The sequence below is a fragment of the Chelonia mydas genome, chromosome 15 (genome assembly GCF_015237465.2).
Source record: "Chelonia mydas isolate rCheMyd1 chromosome 15, rCheMyd1.pri.v2, whole genome shotgun sequence".
Classification (NCBI taxonomy): Eukaryota; Metazoa; Chordata; order Testudines; family Cheloniidae; genus Chelonia; species Chelonia mydas.
Window position 1 is genome coordinate 30,259,275 of NC_057856.1, and position 21,246 is coordinate 30,280,520.

Genomic DNA, 21,246 nt, shown 5'->3' on the forward strand with positions numbered 1-21,246 from the left:
TTATTTTGCGGGAGGTCTCTGGCCTGTGTTATACAGGAGGTCAGACTAGATTATCACAGTGGTCCCTTCTGGCCTTGGAATCTATAAAACTATGAAATTTGGTGATTAGTTTGAACTTGAACATGGGAGCAAGAATCTAAGAAAGTGGATTCTGTATCCTACCTCAGAGCACTGGACTACCCCATCTGGTGTCCCATCTCCATATGTGACCTATCTCTGATACTTCAGAGGAAAACGAAATAACCAAACCCTAAAATACGTATGGCTAATTGTGCATTGGGAGGATAGCTGGGGGAAATCTTTCTGACTTGGAAGGCAATGGGCTAAAGACCTGATGCATGATATCTGATTATCTTTGTCTTAAGGCAGAGCTTCAAGTGGTATGAGCATATTGTGGGCAGTGTATGCACTCCTGTTCTCTCCCGGCCCATGAAAGAAGAGAATGAACAGGGGGATTCACAGGTTCCAAGGCCAGAGGGAACTGCCACAACTGCTCAGTCTGAGCCCACACACACAAAAGCTGTAGAAAATCTCCCAGATGCTGGATTAAAACAGCTTTTTAGAAAGACATCTGATTTCACTTTACAGACTCCAAGTGATAGTGAGTCCACTGGTCAGTTGGACTGATGTTTAATTACCCTCACTGTTAGGAAATTGCAATCTTATTTTGAGGTTGAATTTAACTTCCAAGCATTGTACCTTGTTATGCCTTGTCAGCAAGATTGAAAAGCCCTGCCACTACCAGATATCTTATCCATGTTTAAGTACTTATACACAGCGGTTGTTACCTCGTCAATAAACTGAATAAATTGAGCTCACATAAGGATTGCTTTCCAGTCCCTGGATTTTGTCTGTGGTCCTCCTTTTAACTCTCCAGCATTTCCACATCCTTCTTGAACGGGACACAGTATTCTAGAAGTGTTCTTACTAATGCTATGTACGGAGGCAAGATCACTTTGCTACATGCATTTGATATTGTCCTTTTGATACCTCCGAGGTTCACGTTAACCCTTTTGCCGTGGTATTGCACTGTGCTGCGGCAATGATCTGTGATGACCCTAAGTCCTTCTCTGAGTCACTGCTTTGCAAAATAAACTCTCATCTTTTAGGTATAACCTGCATTCTTGGTTCCAGGTGTATTATCCTGCAATTGGTTTTAGCAAAACACATTTATTTAGATAGTGACCATTTAACATAGGGTGACCAGACATCCTGTTTTAAAAGGGACAGTCTCATATTTAAGCTCTCCTGCAGGTGTCCCGACTTTTTCTTAAAAACAGGCAAATTGTCCCGTATTTTCTGTCTCCCCCGCATCAGTACTGGCTGCTGGCCGCATCCCTGCTCGCCAGCTGCCTGCTCAACAGCGGTGAGTGGGGAGGGTCCAGTGGCCGATGATGGGGGTGGGTGTGCAAGGCTGGTGGCAGGGCAAAGCTGCAGCATGCAGGGCCGGCCACTCGCCCTGCTGGTCCATCAGCACAGCCCCTGCTGTGTGCTGGTTCTTAGCCAGCAGGACCCCATCCCCCAAGTCCCATTCCTGGCTGGCACTGGCTGGGCTTTGCGAGTTGCGGTGGCTGGTGAGTGCAGGGAGGCGGCAGGCAGCAGCCAGTTATGTGTCGTCTCTGCTGCCCACCCCTCGACCCTTTACGTGCTCCCCTTCCTACTGTCCTCTCCCTGCTTTGCCCTTTCACCCCTTCCCCCCCCAGCGGGCCGAGTCCCACTCCTAGCACTGTGCAGAGAGCAAGCCCCTGGTCAGAGCGCTCAGCTCACCAACAGCCTGGCTGGCAGCTCCTTCCTTCCCCCTCTGGCTGGGCCAGCACCCTGAGAAAGCCCAAGATCCTCTGGCCTGGGGCACTGGCCAGGAGGAGCCGAGCCCTGCATGTGCCAAAGCCCCGCACGACGCTGGCACGGGAAAGCCTCTTCACCCCTCAGCTAAACTCTGGAATGGCGCGGGGGGGGGAGCAATTTCCAGCCTGTTTGCGTCCTGACCCTCAGGCTCCACAGCAGCCCCGCCGCGCATGAGCTTAGCTCCCTCTTCACCCTCCAGCCCCCTGCCCTAGGTCCTGCCTCCAGGGAGCTCAGGGCTGCTCCGTCCTCTAGGCACCCTCACCTGCTCAGCCACTGTGGTGGGGTTTGCTGAAGCCCCTGCAGTCAGGTTCCCTGGGTCTGGTGCACAGTGCATCCTAAGGGCTTAACCCCTTCCTGTCCGTGCTGCAGCTGGGGCGCAGGAGGCAGCTGGGTTATGTCAGTGGCCTGCAGCAGCCTGAAGGGACAAGCTGCTTCCAGCCACAGAGGAGTGTGGGGGGGGTGTGAACCCTGGCAGAAATCTGGGGAGGGGTACATGTGACCCTGTGTGCCCCCTGTGTTGCCTCGGGAAGACACAGTGCCAGGTACCAGGAGAGGCGGGTCCGTCCCAGGGGCCCAGCCAGGCACGGAGGGCAGAGAGTGCTGGGCAGGGAGGGTTGGGTCAGTCGTTCACCCCCTCCCCCCTGCCCAGGTGAGAGAGGGGTACAGGAATGTGTGTCACCTCTCCCCATGTGAACCCATGTGAACCCTACAGCCTTAAAGATAAGAAGGTAAATTAAAAGAATCCAACTACGCAGTATTTCTTTTTAACGGGGGCTCAGTCAACTCGATATTAATTTGAATGTTTGTCCGGCATCGTTCTGATTGGTTGCCGTTGGACTTGCTTGAATATGAGTAATTTTACCAGGTGTCCCGTAGTCAGCATAGGGAAATATGGTCGACCTAATTTAACAAGACGATTCAAATTACTCTAACACAAGGCATTTGCATAGTAGCTGTTTTACTTGCCTTCTTTGATATAAATACTGGTATCTATCCATACCAATTAATGATATCTAAATAAACATTCTGCAGAATAAGGTGGTGATAGCTTATAACAGCCCTTTAAATCCCAAACACTCTACAGTGGTAAATGCAGTGTGTCCATTAATTGATGCTTTCAAACACTCTGTTCCAGTCAAAGTGGTGGTGTTATGCTGTATTAAGGTGTACCCAACCTTGGCTTATCTTGAATTTAAGTACCATAGTATGGTTATAACTGAGGTGCCCAGCAGCAAAGTGGGTGAGTTATCAAAGTCAACTTTTCATTTTTAAAGCCAGGGCTCCATGGAGTGAAAATTGTAAACTTGCTCACTCCCCTAATTGTGTTTAGGTATTGTCGTGGTCTCAGATCAGTCTGTCAGTTTTTGTGCAATATCTTAAATGCTAAACACAATGTAGAAATGACAGCTTTAACTCTGAGTCTTACTGCAGTTCTAACGTCACTTGTGTTCAGAATATGTTTTGCATCTGGGAGATGGTGCAATATAAATATTTTATGCTTGCTAAGGCTGGGTAGTTTTATGGTTGAGAAGGCCTGATGGGCTGACAAAATGATATGACAACATCTAAATCTCTCCAGTAAGTTAAACTTTAATTAAGTATTTTGCAGCTGCCTTCTCTGTGAAATCAGTTTCCAACAACAAAGGCGTCTTCCTTTCAAATTCAAAAGCAAGACCATTTGAACATTTATTTCAAAGCTGGATTGTGGCTGTGGTTAACCCATGATAGAAAAGGAGGCCACCTTAAAAATGCTAATTTATTTAGGCATTGAATTGTCAAGCGTTGAATGCTGGGGTGTTTTCCTCTGCAACAAATGTTGAGATCACCCGTAAAGGAGAGCAGGAAATGCCTTGATAAGATCCTAAGCACTTGGCTGCCCTCCCTGCTCTCCTGTAGGGTGATTCCATCATTCATTGCAGGGGGAATGCTGATGCCCGAACTCAGGACTCAGCAGGTAAATGGAGGAGTTGATTTTTCAATTACTGGATTTGCGTAGAAGATATAAAGCTACCTGTATATTCTGTTCATGATTTAGATCTTCTTAGTATGCAGTGGAGCTAGAGGGGAGGTATGTGGTGGGGAGGGAATGGTGGAAACTTTTGCTGTTTATCTTTTAATAGAAACATACAGGACTATGGAGCCTGAGAGTTAAAAATACTCTAACCATACATATGTAATAAAGAAATGAGGTTTCCTAGTCTTGTGGTGGCAATCTGCTTCACACTTAATAAAAAAGCTTGTGTATCTTAAATATGAACCTTCTCTGCTCTCAAGGGGAACGTGTTTCAGCTTTAAACCATTAGCTTGCCTCACATTGTTCACTGTTTTCTCTCAAACCACGCTCAACTAGCTGATTTGGGCCTTGGCCTGTTTACAGCCATCTTTGCATGTTTAATTCCATATTGTCTGTGTTCCTGATCGAGACCTGCTCTCTTAGGGCTTGTTCTGTCAATTTTTCTTGGTTGTGTTTTAGTTTGAATGTACTTTGCACGCACTTCCAAATGTTCAGGCTGTATTTGTATAAACCCTAACTTTACACCTTACTTCGTGTTGAAAAAACATATTGAGCTAACTTGCTCTTCTCTGTTTGGGATTGAATAGCTTTATTTATTTCTTGGCCAGATCCCTGCCCTGCTATGCCTCTTTTAGACAGCTCCTTCGGCAGATAGGGAAAGAATGTCCAGGGGGAATTGTCATGCAGGGGCAGACAATGCTGCTGGGAGCAGGAAGATTGGCCTGAGGGCTCTGCACTCCAGCAATCCTGAGCTGCAAAGTAGCCCTTTGATGGCTGTGGGCAAGGTGGTGTAAACCAAAGCAACCTCCAAAGCTGCTCCAGTGTACGCTGGAGACTGGCCTCTGGAGTGGCCCAGGGGATGGGAAACACAAAGAGCAAAGGCCATCTGTGTGCATCCCCCACCCTGGTGCCTCTGTGCTGCACCTCCTTCTGTGCTTGGATACCCAGTGCTGCTGCAAGGAGCACTGAGTGTCAAAAGTGATTCCCGAGGAGAAAAAGATGCTTAAAACATAGCCATTGTGAGACTGAGGGGTGGAGAACTATGGAGTGCTTGTTAAATGGCATCAGATTTTATTGGGTTGTATGTAACTGTTGTATTCGTTCATGGAACGGGATGAAGAATGGCGCTAGAAGGCTTACCCAGTTTCCTCCTCATAGTTAGAAGGTCTCTGTGTCTGAGGGCTGGGTTTTTTAAATGTGACTCCTAACCTAGCCTTAAGGTGTTATGGGAAATGTAGTTCAGTAACTTGCTGGGTGTTTTGTTGCAGGCTTGTTTACTTTTTATGGTTGAGTACGTTTTTAAGGCTTGAGGGTTTAAGAACAGGTGTTGTACAAAAGCATGGTGATGAGCTACCTGAGTAGTTGCATTGTATATCAATCATTTAACTGTAGAGAGCAGTTATAGTTATTTGGGGTGCGGAATTATGGCCAGGGCAGGGGCTGTATTCCATGGCACAATGGCACCAAATTCTGCTGCAAGAAACCTAAATTCCTCAGCCGTTAACTTACTCTCACCCAGTGACATATCATATCTTTCATTCCCAGGCCTGACCTCAAATATATACTGACACCTATGAGAGGCAGTTTAAAATACTCATTTGTGTTCAAACAATGATTATTTTTGAGAATGGGGTTTCTAGTATGTTCTCCAGGCAGCCTGGGCCATGGCTACCACAATGTTGTCTAGGTGGTCCAGCTTGGAACTTCTTGGGCAGCTCATCTCCCCGGACCTCAACTGCAGTGCTAATTCTCGAGGCAGACCAGCTTGACAGCTTACACTTCCGGCTCCCCCCACATCCTGTCTGCTGCAGCCGCCTGGCTTAAAGAAACCGTGCAGGAAGCATGCACAGTAATCTGATGACCCCCTCCTGGTTGGGAAAGTTGGAGAGCAAGAGGCTGCTGCTTCAGGTTGATCCTGGCAAAAGGCAGACAGAAAATAAAATGTTGGATGCCTGGCAGCAGCAACGTGGTGAATTCTGAGTCAGTAATGCTGGCATGTTTGGTATCTCAAGGAAAAGGTCGTTTTTGTGGCCAGTGAATAACAACACAAGAGTGGCCACACTGGGCTAGACGGACCATTGGTCTGACCCACTAGCCTGTCTTCCAACAGTGACCAGTGCCAGATGCTTCAGAGGGAATGAACAGAACAGGTAGTCGTCAAGTGATCCATCCCAGCTTCTGACAAACAGAGGCTAGGGACACTGCAGAGCATGGTTTTGCATCCCTGCCCATGGAGTCCATAGGTATGTCTACGCTGCAATATAACACGCACAGCTTGCCCATGTCAGCTAACTAAGGCTTGTGGAGCTTGGGTTGCGGGGCTATGAAAATTACAGTGTCAATGTTCTGGCTTGGACCTGCAATTTTATAGCCAGCCCATCCGCGCCCCCAGCCCAAGTCAGCAGACATAGGCCAGCTGTGGGTGTTTCATTGCAGTCTAGACATACCCCATGGGGCCCTGATTCAGATGAACAAGACAGCTCTGTAAGAGCCATTGTTTTAGTCCTTTTCAGGAGTGTCTCGGGGATATCCCTGCATTGATTTATGTTCTGTTGCTGGTTTCAAGGTTATCTCCCCAAATTTAAGGACTAGGAATATAATTTTTTTTAATGACAGTGAAGATTCTGAAGCACAATTCTGAGGCAAGAGGGGAATTCCAAGGCAAAATCAGTAATTGTGAAATTGCAGATTGTTTATGGGTACCTTTCACTGAGAGAGAAACTAGAGATCCTCTCCCAGTGGAGCTAGGCACTGCTGGAGCTAGCGCAAGAGTCTCATTTGTAATGCAGTTTAGCAGATAGTTCATTAAAGTGGGTACTGATGGTTCAGTTATTCAGATTTTCTCTTTTTAAATAAAGAGAAATTTTTGTATAAACCTTCTCAAGTTCTTCAGTGAGCTATCCCAATCTTTCTTTGCAGGTCTTTAAAAATGATATGAGTCTTCAGAGAGGCAAATTCAGTCTCTTCTATGAGAGAGAGACATATTAGTTACATAATGGAATTGTAATAATCTGATTTTATAGCAGGTGACATTTTGACATTTTAGCCATTTCCTTGGACTACTGGAAAGTTTTAGAAAAGAAACTGAATGTAATCCAATATCAGTAAGCTACAATGGACATGAATTTGCCTTTTATATCCTGTAACTGAAATCTTTAAGTGGAAATTATTTTGCATCATATGTGGCTATTTATTTGCAGTGTGTAGATACAGAGAGTTGACTCTGACTCTTTAGTATATTACAAAGGTATTCAGGTTAAAACAGGATGTCCCCTATATTATACTTCCAGACTCTGGTATTGCACAGTCTCTTGCACTGAGTAAAGCAGCATATTCTTTACAGCAATTTAGGGCTGCCTTGCTAGGACCGTTTACATGAACAATGAAAATAAAATATTGTATTTCATTGTTTACATTTGTATGGTACCTGTTGTGTTTGTTTGGGTGCACTTTGTGTGACAATGTTGGGTTTACTTTTTAGAAGATCGGACAATCTTTGTGAAAGGCATATACAGTATTGAGCACTGATATGGTATTTTAATAATTGTGTGATATACAGAATATGCAAGCATAACAGGTTTTTAGCCCAAAGAAGTTGCAATCTATTCTAAATGATACTGTAGACCAGATGCACTGGAGACTTCAAGGGGCTGGACTGAGGGGATGGCTTATATTTTAATTTCTGATTTGGCTCCTTTACTTAATGTGGTGTTGGGGTGGAAAAAAATCTACTCTGCATAATATATTCTCGTGCTCCGGTTATCTTTGTCATTTTCGTTTGATTAGCTGTGTCACAGTACACCTCTACCCGAATATAACGTGACCCGATATAACACGAATTTGGATATAACACGGTAAAGCAGCACTCTGTGGGGGGGCTGCATGCTCCAGCCTAAGCTTTGATCAAAGCAAGTTCGATATAACGCGGTTTCACCTATAATGCGGTAAGATTTTTTTGGCTCCCAAGGACAGCGTTATATTAGGGTAGAGATGTAATGATGTTGTAATTGTGCAGGAACTCCAAAAGGGAATGTATTCAAAAGTTTGTGATGAGGAAGCCACTAATTAGTTTAAATCAAATGAAAGCAACTGTGTTTTCTAATACTGTTGACACAAAACATTTTCACTTTTCAAGGCTGCCCACACCTACATCACTTTCAGTCCAAAGGTGTGGTCTGGGAGAACTTTTCCAGAGACTTACAAATCAGAAAATAGTTTTAAATGTGTAGCTTAAATTCCACCAAAGGTGCTATGTCCCAAAATTCTCTTAGCACATTTCTGCATTCTTTCACACTCCGAATGAATCTAGAAGGCTTAAAGTTGCAGATACCAACCATCTTTCCCAATAAAGAATACTAGACAAGGTTCCCTCTGGAGCTCATTAGCACCACTTCTTAATTGGCTGGGAGCAGGGCCACTGTTGAGGGAAGCAAGAGACGTTTCTTCTGCTTATCTGCTGGAAACGCTACCTCTGCAGTGCTACCAGTCCCTGCCAATCTGGAAATTAACACATTTGCTGTTGCTTGATTTTTTTCCCTTTTTACTCTCTCTATCTACACACTGCAAATAAATAGCCACATATGATGCAAAATAATTTCCACTTAAAGATTTCAGTTACAGGATATAAAAGGCAAATTCATGCCCATTGTAGCTTACTGATATTGGATTACATTCAGTTTCTTTTCTAAAACTGTTTTTCCCAACCGTACATTCTTGAATGTTTTCCTTTCAAGATTGTTATCACTGTCAATCACACCAAGCTGCTCTTCAAAAATGTGCACATATATATATTTAACACACATGAGCACACAGTTTAAGATTTTTGTTTCTTAAAATAGCTTAGCTAGAAACTTCTCAAAAGCAGGTATTTAATTATAAAGGACGCTTAGCAGAAATGAGTCTGAGCCATGAGTGCTTCATTTAAAAAAATAAAAATAAAACCACATCAGCTTTGCCATGCCATGAAACTTCCACTTAATTCCACTTCTCTCCTCCCCCCATCAAATGCTGCTCCAACCCTGCGTCCCACAATGGTTATGCAAGATAACTGACCAGTATAAGTCTTTGTCTGGATGTAGAGTGATTCCTTTGATAACTAAGTTTGGGGTTGGAGTGGGGGGAGGTTTTCCAGGCCTGAATGACTGCTGCTAATGATCACCTACAGGTCTTCAAAACCTTGGTATTTGTTTTATTAAAGTGTGTCTTTTTTAAAAAGATCTGCCTTTAAAGACCTTCCTATTCCAATTCTAGGTTCTGATGCCATCTGCTGCTCAACATGAGTAGCTTCATATCATTTGTTTTAAATTAATTGCTCTTTGGGGTGTAGCAAGGTGTGTGACTCACTGAAATGGCCCCAGAATAAAGAAGAGAGATTTTTCTTTATTAGAATGATTGGAGAGGAAAAATGCTCCTAATGTTAAACTGGAGTGAGAACCATTTGAAAACCCAGTGGCAGCAAAGTAAATCGAAACTCTGTAACTAGCACGGTATTCCACAGCATGTGATGGTAGCACATTGCCACAGTGAATCATAGAATCGGAGGACTGGAAGGGACCTCAAGAGGTCATCTACTCTAGTCCCCTGCACTCATGGTAGGACTAAGCATTATCTAGACCAGGGGAGGGCAAACTACAGCCCGCAGATCCTGCCCATCCGGGCTTTCAATCTGGCCTGCAGGATTGCCAGCCCCGTGGCGCAGTGGGGCTAGAGTGGGCTCCCTGTCTGCCCTGGCCCTGCGCCACTCCTGGAAGCAGCCAGCACCACGTCCCTGCGGCCCCAGGGATGGGGGCAGAGGGCTCCGTGTGCTGCCCTGGTCTACAGGCATCGCCCCCTGCAGCTCCCATTGGCCAGGAATGGGGAACCGCAGCCAACGGGAGCTTTGGGTGTGGACCCCACAGATGAGGGCCGCATGCAGCGGAGCCGACTACCCCACCCCACCCCCAGGAGCGACTTCCCGACATGCTGGCCACTTCCAGGAGTGGCACGGGGCCAGGGCATTAGCCCCCGCTGTGTGCTGCTGCCACCCTAGAGCCGCTTGAGGTAAGTAGTGCCAGGCCGGAGCTCTCACCCCGCACCCCAGCCTCCTGCCCTGAGCCCCCTACTGCACCCCTTCTGCACCACAACTGCCCGCCCTGAGCCCCCTTCTGCACCCCAACCCTTTGTCCTGAGCCCCTTCCTGCACACCGCACGCCCTCCCACACCCCCTACTCCCTCCCCCACACCAACCCCCTGCCCCAGCCCTACATTCATGGCCCTGCACACAATTTCTCCACCCAGATGTGGCCTTCTGGCCAAAAAGTTTGCCCACCCCTGATCTAGACCATCCCTGACAGGTGTTTGTTTAACCTGCTCTTAAAAATCTCCAGTGATGGAGATTCCACAACCTCCCTTGCAATTTATTCCAGTGCTTAACCACCCTGACAGTTAGGAAGTTTTTCCTAATGTCCAACCTAAACTGCCCTTGCTGCAATTTAAGCCCAGTGCTTCTTGTCCTATCATCAGAGGTTAAGGAGAACAATTTTTCTTCCTTCTCCTTGTTACAATCTTTTATGTACTTGAAAACTGTTATCATGTCCCCTCTCAGTCTTCTCTTCCACAGATTAAACAAACCCAGTTTTTTCAATCTTCCCTCGTAGGTCACGTTCTCTAGACCTTTAATCATTTTTGTTGCACTTCTCTGGACTTCCTCCAATTTGTCCACATCTTTTCTGAAATGTGACGCCCAGAACTGGACACAATACTCCAGCTGAGGCCTAATCACTGCAGAGTAGAGCAGAAGAATTACTTCTTGTGTCTTGTTTACAACACTCCTGCTAATACATCCCAGAATTATGTTTGCTTTTTTTGCAACAGTGTTACACTCTTGATTCATATTTAGCTTGTGGTCCACTATGACCCCCAGATCCCTTTCCGCAGTACTCCTTGATGTCTGTGGCCCTTCCTCTCTGGCACAGACCTTACATTAGTGATCCACACCTTTTTAATCTTGAGGCTAGTTGTTTGTGTGCTGTATTTAGGGGCTAATCTTTAAAAGAACCCAGAATCTTGAGCTAGAGCAGAATATGTCAGCACATATCTTGAGTGGGGCGAACTGTGATAAGTATATTTAATACTGGCATGCTGTGCCCTGCCCTGCTTATCTGCTACTCCCAGGTGTAGTTCAAATTATTTCTTACAACTGCTAAATTCCACAATAGTTTAGGATTTATTTAATCTAGTGATCCCCTCTGTCTCACCACAGCAACTATGGTTCATCAGGCCAATTTTGGTTTCATTTTCTTGAGTGTTTAAACTCTTGATGTGTACTGATCGAGGGATCAACCCTTCAGTATTTCTCTGATCGAACCTTAAGTAACAAATATAATTGCAGATAGGAAAGACAAAATATAAATCATCATGCTGTTTAAGCTTAATGCCTCCCAATCACAGGATAGCATCTTCCCACCTGCCCTGACATGGGAGTGTCATGGAAGTGCTGACCTTTGGTCAGGCCAGTGACTTAAGCAGCTTGGGCCTTGGGGGAAATAGAGGGTAGGTGGGAGGGGGCAGTGGGGTGAGAAGAGGGGGTGGGGGGAATTTGTGATGTGCAGGGCCACAGCGGCCAGAGAAAGAGGTGACTTTCCCCAGCTCCAGGGCCGTGGCTGCTGGGGAGAGATGGCCCTCCTTCCCAGCCCCAGCTCTGTGGCTGCTGTGGCAGGGGAGAGGGGGAGAGACCCCCCTTCTTCCCAGCTTGAGGGCTGCTGCAGCGAGGAAGAGAGGGCACATCCATCGCAATAGCGCTTTTATCCAAAACATTTTACAATAGTTAGTTAATGGTACAAACAACATTTGGAACGATGATTAAGTGGTCTGCTGAGACCCTCAGCAATTTTCAAGTGGTCCGCAGGAAAAAATTTTTTGAGAACCGCTGATTTAGAGGATAGGTTTACACAGCACCAAAAAAAAAAAAAAAAGGTGTTCTTAACTGGGAGTAGCCTACCTCCATTAGCTGGCTCAGGTTAAAATAGCAGACAAGACATGGCAACTTGCCTTGTAACTCTGATTAGCAGCTCAAGTGTAACAGGGCAGCCTGGAGTTGAACCCAAGTTAAAGTTGTTGTGTCTTTACTGCTATTTTAAGTTAATGCACATTTTTGTGCATAGACCAGTGATTCTCAACCTTTCTAGACTAGTATACCCCTTTCAGGAGTCAGATTGTCGTTGCATACCCCAAGTTTCACCTCACTTAAAAGCTACTTGCTTACAAAATCAGACATACAAATGTAAAAGTGTCACAGCACCCTATCACTGAAAAATTGCTTACTTTCTTAGTTTGTACTGACTTTGCTCATGCTTTTTATGTAGGCAGTTGAAAAACTAAGCAAACATCTAGATGAGTTGATGTGCCCCCTGGAAGACCTCTGGGTACCCCTGGTGTAGGTGAATCCTAAGTGAAGCCATTGGTGGTGAAAAAGTTATTACAGTGAAAATGATTCACCCCTCTCTGCTGGCCTGTAGTGTCTCCAAATGATACATTTCTTGCCTCTAGATGTGGTTTCAGCTTTCACTCTGAACGATGAAGGGCCACATCCTGTCTGTCATCTGTGGCAGTGCAAAGACCTGGACTGGTGCTGCTCCTTTGCAGAAAGCATGGCTGGATTTGGAGGTCCACAACCACTGTATACTGTGAAGCTTTGCAAATTTTGATTACAGTGCAGCAGTCCAGGGAGTTGTGGGGCTGAGGTGGGACCAGGGCCGATGGATCTGTGGTTTATGGATCCGTCTGCCATTCTCCTCCTCCGCCATGGGGACTGGTACAAATTTGCAGCTGCAGTTGTGGCCACAGTAGTTGCTCTGGGGCTTATGGAAGAGGCCTCCTCACTTCAGCCTCAATCCATTATCCCTATGACTCAAGCCGCACACTAGTTCTAGGACTATATAGTCTGTCCCTCTCATGGATGGCTGCATACATGTTCCTGAACACGCGATACATCATGATTGCATTCTGAGTATGCATGGTATAAAATATACTTGCACATATGTTCACTCATGTATCCTTCTGCCTCAGAGTTCATTCTCTTGTGTTGCAGCTTTGTGCCCGAGTCTCCTTCCTCAGAAAGCAATGTTGTTTCAACAAGGAAGCAGCCACCAAATAGCCGGCTGTCTTCTCTCTCTTCTCAAACGGAACCTGCCTCCATGATCGATCAGCACCATTCCTTAAAAGACCAAAGGAGCACAAGTTTGGACCGTTCCAGCACTGATATGGATTCAACTGATGGTATTGAGGGACCCCTTCCAGCAGATACCTACCCTGAGGAGAAAAGCATTGACTTCTCCTTCATTGATGTAAGTCTCCATAAAGGGAAAGAGTTGTTCATTTTTAAGTACGTTACCTATATTGTTAGCAAAATGCTATGCCATGTCTTCTCCCAACTTTATGTTCAACCTTGTGCTATGCTTCTTTATCCATTAAGGCTTCTTTATTGACTTCTTGTGTGAAAAGTTCAAGATAAATTGCAATGAAAGTTCTTGTGACTGCCCTTCCTATTAAGTCTGTGTGAATTCTATTAAGAGTCCAAAGGGACAATGGTTTGCACTTCAGTTGGTCATTTTTCAGTCTGCTCCTAGGAGACGTGCTGTGTAAAAGAGTTTAATGGCTCTAGGAAATGGAAGCCATACATTTCTGAGACAACATAGTTAAGTGATACAAATTGCTAGTGCTCACCATGCTGTGAGAAATGCAGATTAAGCTACAGATATTGGATTTGAATACTACTTTTCTAATTGACAATGGGACTGTCTTTCTGCAGTCTTTTAAAAATCATATTCCTAAAATGATTTTAGTTTAAAGAGGATCTTTTGAGAAATTGAGAATCCTGAATTACACAGGAATGTTGGTAATATAGTGCCTAGTGATGCAGACTGTACTCTGCTTTAGTGCTATACGAGAGCATACCTAGAGATAATGTGGATTTCTCCTTTCAGATACAGTCTCTGTGAATTAAGAATTTATCTTGAATAAGAGTTACTCATCTTTTATTATATGTCATCTAGTGGCAGATACTGTAGAAAGCTTCCTATGAATTGTTAATTTATTTGAGCATGAGCTTTCGTGAGCTACAGCTCACTTCATCGGATGCATACTGTGGAAATCGCAGAAGACATTATATACACAGACACCATGAAACAATACCTCCTCCCACCCCACTCTCCTGCTGGTAATAGCTTATCTAAAGTGATCATCAAGTTGTGCTGGAAATGGCCCAACTTGATGATCACTTTAGATAAGCTATTACCAGCAGGAGAGTGGGGTGGGAGGAGGTATTGTTTCATGGTGTCTGTGTATATAATGTCTTCTGCGATTTCCACAGTATGCATCCGATGAAGTGAGCTGTAGCTCACGAAAGCTCATGCTCAAATAAATTGGTTAGTCTCTAAGGTGCCACAAGTCCTCCTTTTCTTTTTGCGAATACAGACTAACACGGCTGTTACTCTGAAACCTATGAATTGTTACGTTCTCTATACACACACACACACACACACCTCTCTCTTGTTTTGTAGTACAACTGTACAGTTTTGGGGAAGGTGGAATGTAGAGTGTTGGCAGAAGCCGCTACAATGCATCTATTTACGTATTAGTGTGGCTGTCCTAAATAGCAGTAGTGTAGCTAAACGGCAGACTGCACTGTAAAATGTCTGAAGGAGGATAACACTTTCTCTTCCTGTAACTAAGGATAATTGTCCAGATCCTGGGCAGTGCAGCACAGCGGTTTCACACCTTACTGCCAGGGGATTCTGGGTGTAGGATACCTTGCAGTGGGCTCAACTATAGGACCATAGATCCCATCCTCCCAGCAGCTGCAAGTGCCATTTCAAAACAGTGATGACTTTAAGCAGAACTGTTGAAGTCTAGAAGGCCCCTGTGCTGTCTGGGTGAATGGCTAGTTTCTGAACTGAGAACTTTTAAAATATTTATTTTAAAATAGAAGTTTTCACAGGGGAGGATGGAGGGCCCAGGGCCTCTGGGAAAAGACTCAGTCATAATCATCAATGAATTATATCACTAAATATAACTGCAGCGGCCTTTGCTCTACTGTAATCCATTCAGTTTTCCTTTGTGTATGGAGATGGCATTGTTTTAAATAACTGATTATCTCCTTTTTACCAAAGGCCATGGTATTTAACTTTCAGTCTTTTTGTTGCTGGCAAACAGCTTGACATTTCTGAGGATGGGGACCAATCAGAGCTGGGAAAATATAGCAGAGGGAGAGAGAGAGTTGCATAATCACTTTACAGTTTTGCAAATCCCTGCCTTCTGATTGGCTGATGGCCATTGTTACCTAGTAAGAGCACACAGATTATCATAGTTTGGTTATTGAAAAATAACTCTGCAGTGATTATACAGATCAGACATCCAGAACCAAGCAGAGTTCAGGGAACTGTCCAAATGGGAAAGCACTGTAGTTCCATATCGGTTATTGTACAGTATCTTAGCACTCTGAGTAAATTCGATTTAATTGGAGTTTAAAATAACAGTGATAATAATTAAAACAAAAGTAGTCCTAATTAAGCTGAAATATGGTTATGCTTAAAAATAAGACCTGAAGTAGTTATGGAATGAACTGCTCTATTTTCAGACTAATTGAAATTGCCACATTTGAGGGTAACCTTTTTCTCTTTAAAAGCAAACTTCTATACTGGATTCCAGTGTCCTGAAAACCCGTGTGCAGCTCAGCAAAAGGATTCGCCACCGGCCACCTAGCTCCCATTCGCTCAGGAGAAGCAGACAGATAGAATCTGAAAACAAACTCTCTGTGATGCAGGAGACTGACAGCACTTGGATGTTTAAAGACTCCACAGGTATCCCTCTCAGTCCTGTGAAATAATTAGTCATGGTGCTGCGGGGTTGGAGATATATTATGTCCTCCATAGAATCTTCTCTCTCCTTTGAGCTAATGTCCCTGTGGGTACTCAGCTTTAGTTGTGTGTGCACCTTCAGAGATTTTTGTCAGCAGTGTGTGCAGGTCCACGTGTCTTTGTGCTTCAGCCTGAGGATATACAGTGCGGGGTGGACTCCAGTTCCTTCTCAACCACCTGTGACTAGAGGTGTCCACTAACTTAGCATACCTACCTTGTTTTTTTCCTTGTTGTTCCTATTATTTTATTAATGTTAGTCACTTATTTTAGTTTGTTGTTTTACATTTTCTTTCCCCACCAAAAGTTCTGTGGTTTAGCGGGTCCCCCCTTTTGTTCCATGGTCAGGGCCTCTTGCCCTTGGCCCCTGTTCATTTGCGGCCTTTCTTCCTTGGGTGTGCCCAAAACCCTGGGCTTCAAACCCTGACAGACCTGACACAGGTCCTTTCCCCTCAACAATGGGCATTCCAGCTGTCATGGAGAGTCTCAAATCCTGTCAAAGTGCAAGTCTGCTTTAGCTTCAAGAGCAGATCCGGGAACCTGAGAGAGGCTGAAGTTGCTCCTTATTGAGCATTCACTTTGAGACCCACCACCACTTCAGAGTCCAAATCTTCCCCTGCACCTTTCCACCCTCTCACCCATACACTGGGGTCAGCCTCTTAGGCCGGTCCAGTGATTTCTTCAGCTTCAATGAGCAGGGATGAAGGGACACATTTGAAGACTTCAAAATCTACTAAAGAGAAAATACCTTGATCCCCGGATGGGAGAAATTGGCCCAGAGACCAGGAAATAGGGAGACCTTGCCTCAGAGTATGGGTAATGCCGAGGCTTGTAGTTCCTCTGGTACCAAGAGGTTGGTACCTCCAAAAAAGGCTTCTAGCACACTGTGTACCAAGAAGTCTCTCAGCAAACAAGTGGTAGCCTCATTGGAGCCCTCCAAGCAGAGGGAGGGACTCTTTGAAGAAAGCATCTTTGACCTCTTCCTTGAGCCATGGCCATAAAGGGCGTAGGACCATACCATCCATACCCTCTCCAGTACCACTCGACGGATCTCAACCTGAGGATCAGTGTCTAAGAGCTCTGATACTGGTTGGATTTCTTTCTCAAGAGGCTCTCCAAGTGTCAGTAGAACCCAAATTCCCTCTCCTGAGGAGTACCAAGAAGGATTTTTGCCAGTACTGATGTACCCTCTGGTACTGGCATACCCTCCAGTACTGCTTAGCTCCTCCGCTGAATACAAGGGATGACACTTCCTCAGACTCAGACATTTCCCTACAGGATTCTACCACCTTTCCTGTGCTATGTCCTAAGGATGAGACCACAGGAACCAGTTGACGTCTGACCCGTCAGCCTTGGCAATAGCAACCTGGAGGTCCCTCTCCCTTTCCTTATGCCCTGCCACTTTGGGCTTTCTGGAACCCTTGGATCCTGTCTGGTGATCAGTTCTATAGAGTGTCACCACTGAGACCCCAGAACCCTCTTCCCAAGGAAGATCCTTTAGAAGAACAAGAGCTAAGGGCAGAGGAGAAGGCACTACCATCTAATAAATCCTCTTCCTTACGAGACAAGGCAATTATGTTCCCTCCCCCATCCTACGTGGGTGACTTCAAAGACTTCCAAGAATGGATGAAGAGGGTGGCTGAGGCTTTAACAATCCCTTGGAGGAGATACAAGAACCGCAGCACTCCTGGTGCATGTTGTACATACCTCTCCTCAAGGTGAGGTAGCCTTGCCTATTAATGATGCCCTATAGCCTCCAGCCCGTACACTATGGCAAACAATAGCTACTGCCTTGCCTCCATGCAAGCAGGCTGACAAGAAGCACTATGTACCAGCCAAGGGGTCAGAGTGCCTTTTCTCCCATCTCATCCCAAACTCTCTGGTAATCAATGCCATTAATGAGAGAAGCAGGCAACGTTGGTCTAGATCAGAGGAGGGCAAACTACGTCCCGTCAAGGCTTTCAATCTGGCCCGTGGGATTGCCAGCCCCATGGTGCACGGCGCTAAGGCAGACTCCCTGCCTGCCCTGGCCTTGCACCACGTCCCTGTGGCCCCTGGGGGAGCGAGGAGCAGATGGCTCCACGTGCTGCCCTCGCCTGAAAGCACCGCCCCCTGCAGCTCCCATTGGCCGGGAACGGGGAACTGCGGCCAATGGGAGCTTCAGGGGCGGTACCCGCAGGTGAGGGCAACGCGCGGCGGAGCTGCCTGCCGCACCCCCAGGAGCCCCTGCCGGACATGCTGGCCATCCTGGAGCTGCTTGGGGTAAGCAGCACTGGGCTGGAGCCCGCACCCCAAACCCTTCCTGCACCCCACACTCCAACCCTGTGCCCTGAGCCCCCTGCCACACCCCGCAGCCCTCCTGTGCCCCAACCCCTTGCCCTGAGCCCCCTCCTGCATACCGCAGACCCTTCTGCGCCCCACATTCCCTCCTACACCCCAGCCCCCTGCCGCACCCCTCCTACAGCCCAGCCTCTTGCCTTGAGCCCCTTCCTGCATACTGCACACACTCCCTCCCACATCCCAACCCCCTGCCAAGCCCTACATTCATGGCCCTGCATACAATTTCCCCACCCAGATGCGGCCCTTGGGCCAAAAACTTTACCCTTGCCAGTCTAGATCAACACCTTACAACAATGATCTTAAGCTCCTGCACCTTTTTGGCCACAAAAGCTACTCTTTGGTTGCCCTGGGTAGCCAGCTATCATGCCTTGATGGCAAAGTGCAACGGTATGAACTATAGCAAATGTTCTCACTTTTGCCACAAGAGCAGAAGGACCAGTTTCAAGCCCTCATCACCAAAGGCGATTGTCAAAGCGTGTTTACGGTCTTCTCTCAATCAGCTGACACAGCCTCCGGTTCTATGGTAACCACCATAGTTATGCATCAACCTTATAGCTGCAGTCCTCTGGACTCCCCAGGGAAGTACAGAATACAGTGGAGGATCTTAAGGCTCAATGGATGGGAGAAAAGAGTGTACGATCAAACTAGCCCCTTTTGCTGTTTTCTGTTTCAGGGACATGAAGAGCAAGTTTTCCCAGCTATTGCATGGTTGAGTGTGCCGACTGCTCTGTTCTCATGTTGCTAGTAACTAGCTGCACTTGCGTGCATGATTAGTGATCTGACTCAAAATGCAGTGTTCATTTTAAGACATCAAATCAGAAATGTTAATATTACAAAGCTACAGCTGTTTTTGGTTCAAGCTGTGACCTCTGATGATCATTGTGCAAAGCCAAAATGTAGTAATTTCCAAGTAAGAGGCCAGTGAATGTGAGTGAACTGAGCTATTGTAAACTTAACTGTAACATACACACGTGTGCTTTGATGCTTTAATGTATAAACGGAACAATTCAGAAGCAATAGCTGAATTAATTTAAGTATGCAATTCTGCCCTTTTACAGCCCTAATAAACAGAGTCTCTCTACCATTAGGTATTTACAATGTGCCCAACGCCATGGTATGAGTGCTTAATCATGTCAAATAACTTCCACTGAGTCTTCATGATTCTACTATGTTACATTGTTACATAGGAAGAGGGTTATGAGGTCAAGGCATAGACAGGAAGTTTGCTGACCAACTTGCTTTGTTTCTATTTAAATGTGTCTGGGGTGAAATAACATCTGGTCATTGTAATTTTTGTTAGAAGAGAAATCTACAAAACAGGAAGAGTCTGATGAGGAAGAAAAAATACACCGAACTGAGAGAGCCTCAGCTGTGCAACCTCAGAGGCTTCCTGTTTTTCCAGGCATGGACCACTCTGTTCTTAAGGTGAAGATAGACAGATCATATTAGATTAGGTCGGGGTCCATCTAGTCCAGTATCCCATGATTGACAGCGGCCACCATCAGATGCTCTCAAGCAGAAGGTGCAAGAATCCCCGAAAGGGCAATTTATATATTAACGCAGCGGTTCTCAAACTGTGGGTTGGGACCCCAAGTGGGTCGCGATCTCATTTTAATGGGGTCGCCAGAGCTGGCTTAGACTTGCGGGGGCCAAAGCCAAAGCCTGAGCCCCATCTCCCGGGGCCGAAGCCTGAGGACTTCAGCCCTGGGCGCCGGGACTCAGGTTACAGGCCCTCTGCCTGGGGTGAAGCCCTTGAGCTTTGGCTTTAGTCCCCACACCAGGGGCAGTGAGGCTTGGGCGGGCTCAGGCTTTGGTCCCCGCTCCTGGGGTTGTACAGTAATTTTTGTTGTCAGAAGGGCATTGTGGTGCAATGAAGTTTGAGAACCCCAAACAGTTCAGAGGAGAAAACTTGATGATCTGTTAGATGGCCTAAGAAACTTATAGCAATGTTGTAAATAGTTTTTTCACTCATTGACCGTGTATTATTGATAGAAATATTGGCAGTGGTTTAAAAGGAAATTTAACTTCATAATAGTTTGTGTATGTTTTCACAACAGCTTAGATTTATGGTAAATTCCATTATAAATGTATGCAGTTTATGGATTTCAGGCTTGTGCTTTCTGCTGCTTCATACGCCAGTGAAATGATTTGAGTGATCAGATTGTCCTCCAAGGAAATCTAAAAGCAGTTTTTTAAAAAATAAACCTTTCTTCTAGGCTCAGCTTCGGAAAAGACAAGAGCCCGAGAGTCCCAGTGAAATAAATTCTGCACAGCTATTTAAATCCCAGTTCCAGCAAGGAGCTCCTGGTGGCAGGGTACTGCCCTCTAGTGCTGAGAAGGAGAACAGGTGAGAGAGCTGTTTAAATCCCAGCAAGCAGTAAATTCAGAAATAGCTGGTCATTTCATTGCTAGGATCCTAGAAGGATATGGCTTATTTTGTTTTTGTTTCTGTAATGAGGTATTGTCATTGTAGGATAAAGTTTATTTTGCTGTGTCCTTAGATCAGAAGAAATGTCTCCTCAATGGCTGAAAGAGCTGAAATCGAAGAAGAGGCAGAGCCAGCACGAGAATCAGGTTTGAGAAGGTACAGTACAGCAAAAATAGAGGTATTACTCTGTAGAATTTGCATCTGACTGCTTTGCTGTGAAGTCTCCTGTCTTTTCAGCCAAAAGAGATTCTTAGTTGATGGAAAAAGTAACATGCAGTTACCTTTAGCCCTTGCAGTCTGGCAGAAACAATGTTTGTTCAAGTATTCTCACCCTATTTCCACAGGGTCTGGGTAAGCTCTTGCTGTGACTGGTACAGCCATGTGGCTGGACATGCAGCAGACACATCTTTGCAATGCTCAAGCCCCTTAAAGCTGATGCTAATGATCTGAAGCTTTGAGTGGAAAATCTGTTCTGAACCTGCCTGTACACTGACTCTGCAAGCAAAGAGTATACACATGTTGTATGTAACTGTGCACTCCATGTCCAAGACAGTAAAATATTTCCATAATGAAGCAAATCCGATTTCATTAGAATTTACTGTACAGATTATGCTGTTTTCCCCTTTCCCTTATTGTTGTTTAGCCTTATTTACTACCCCAGATGAAGGCACTATTAACTTCTCAGCAGGCAATTCTATGATGATAACATTCATCATTCTGCTAATTTC

General features: G+C 45.6%; 1 protein-coding gene across 11 annotated transcripts in view; it reads left to right on the plus strand.

The window, feature by feature from the left end:
• The window catches only part of KIAA1671 (KIAA1671 ortholog), a 152,139-nt gene that overhangs the window by 123,275 nt on the left and 7,618 nt on the right, over positions 1–21,246 (plus strand). For 8 of the 11 annotated variants that reach the window (XM_037878429.2, XM_043529243.1, XM_037878433.2 and 5 more), the window contains 5 exons: positions 12,927–13,182; positions 15,522–15,696; positions 19,391–19,515; positions 20,307–20,437; positions 20,592–20,674. In XM_037878429.2, coding sequence (XP_037734357.1) covers positions 12,927–13,182; positions 15,522–15,696; positions 19,391–19,515; positions 20,307–20,437; positions 20,592–20,670 — 766 coding nt within the window. In that variant the 3' untranslated portion in view covers positions 20,671–20,674. Of the gene's footprint in view, positions 1–365; positions 2,193–12,926; positions 13,183–15,521; positions 15,697–19,390; positions 19,516–20,306; positions 20,438–20,591; positions 20,675–21,246 lie in introns of those variants that run through there. The other 3 variants (XM_037878430.2, XM_043529244.1, XM_043529246.1) reach the window with 3 other exon arrangements.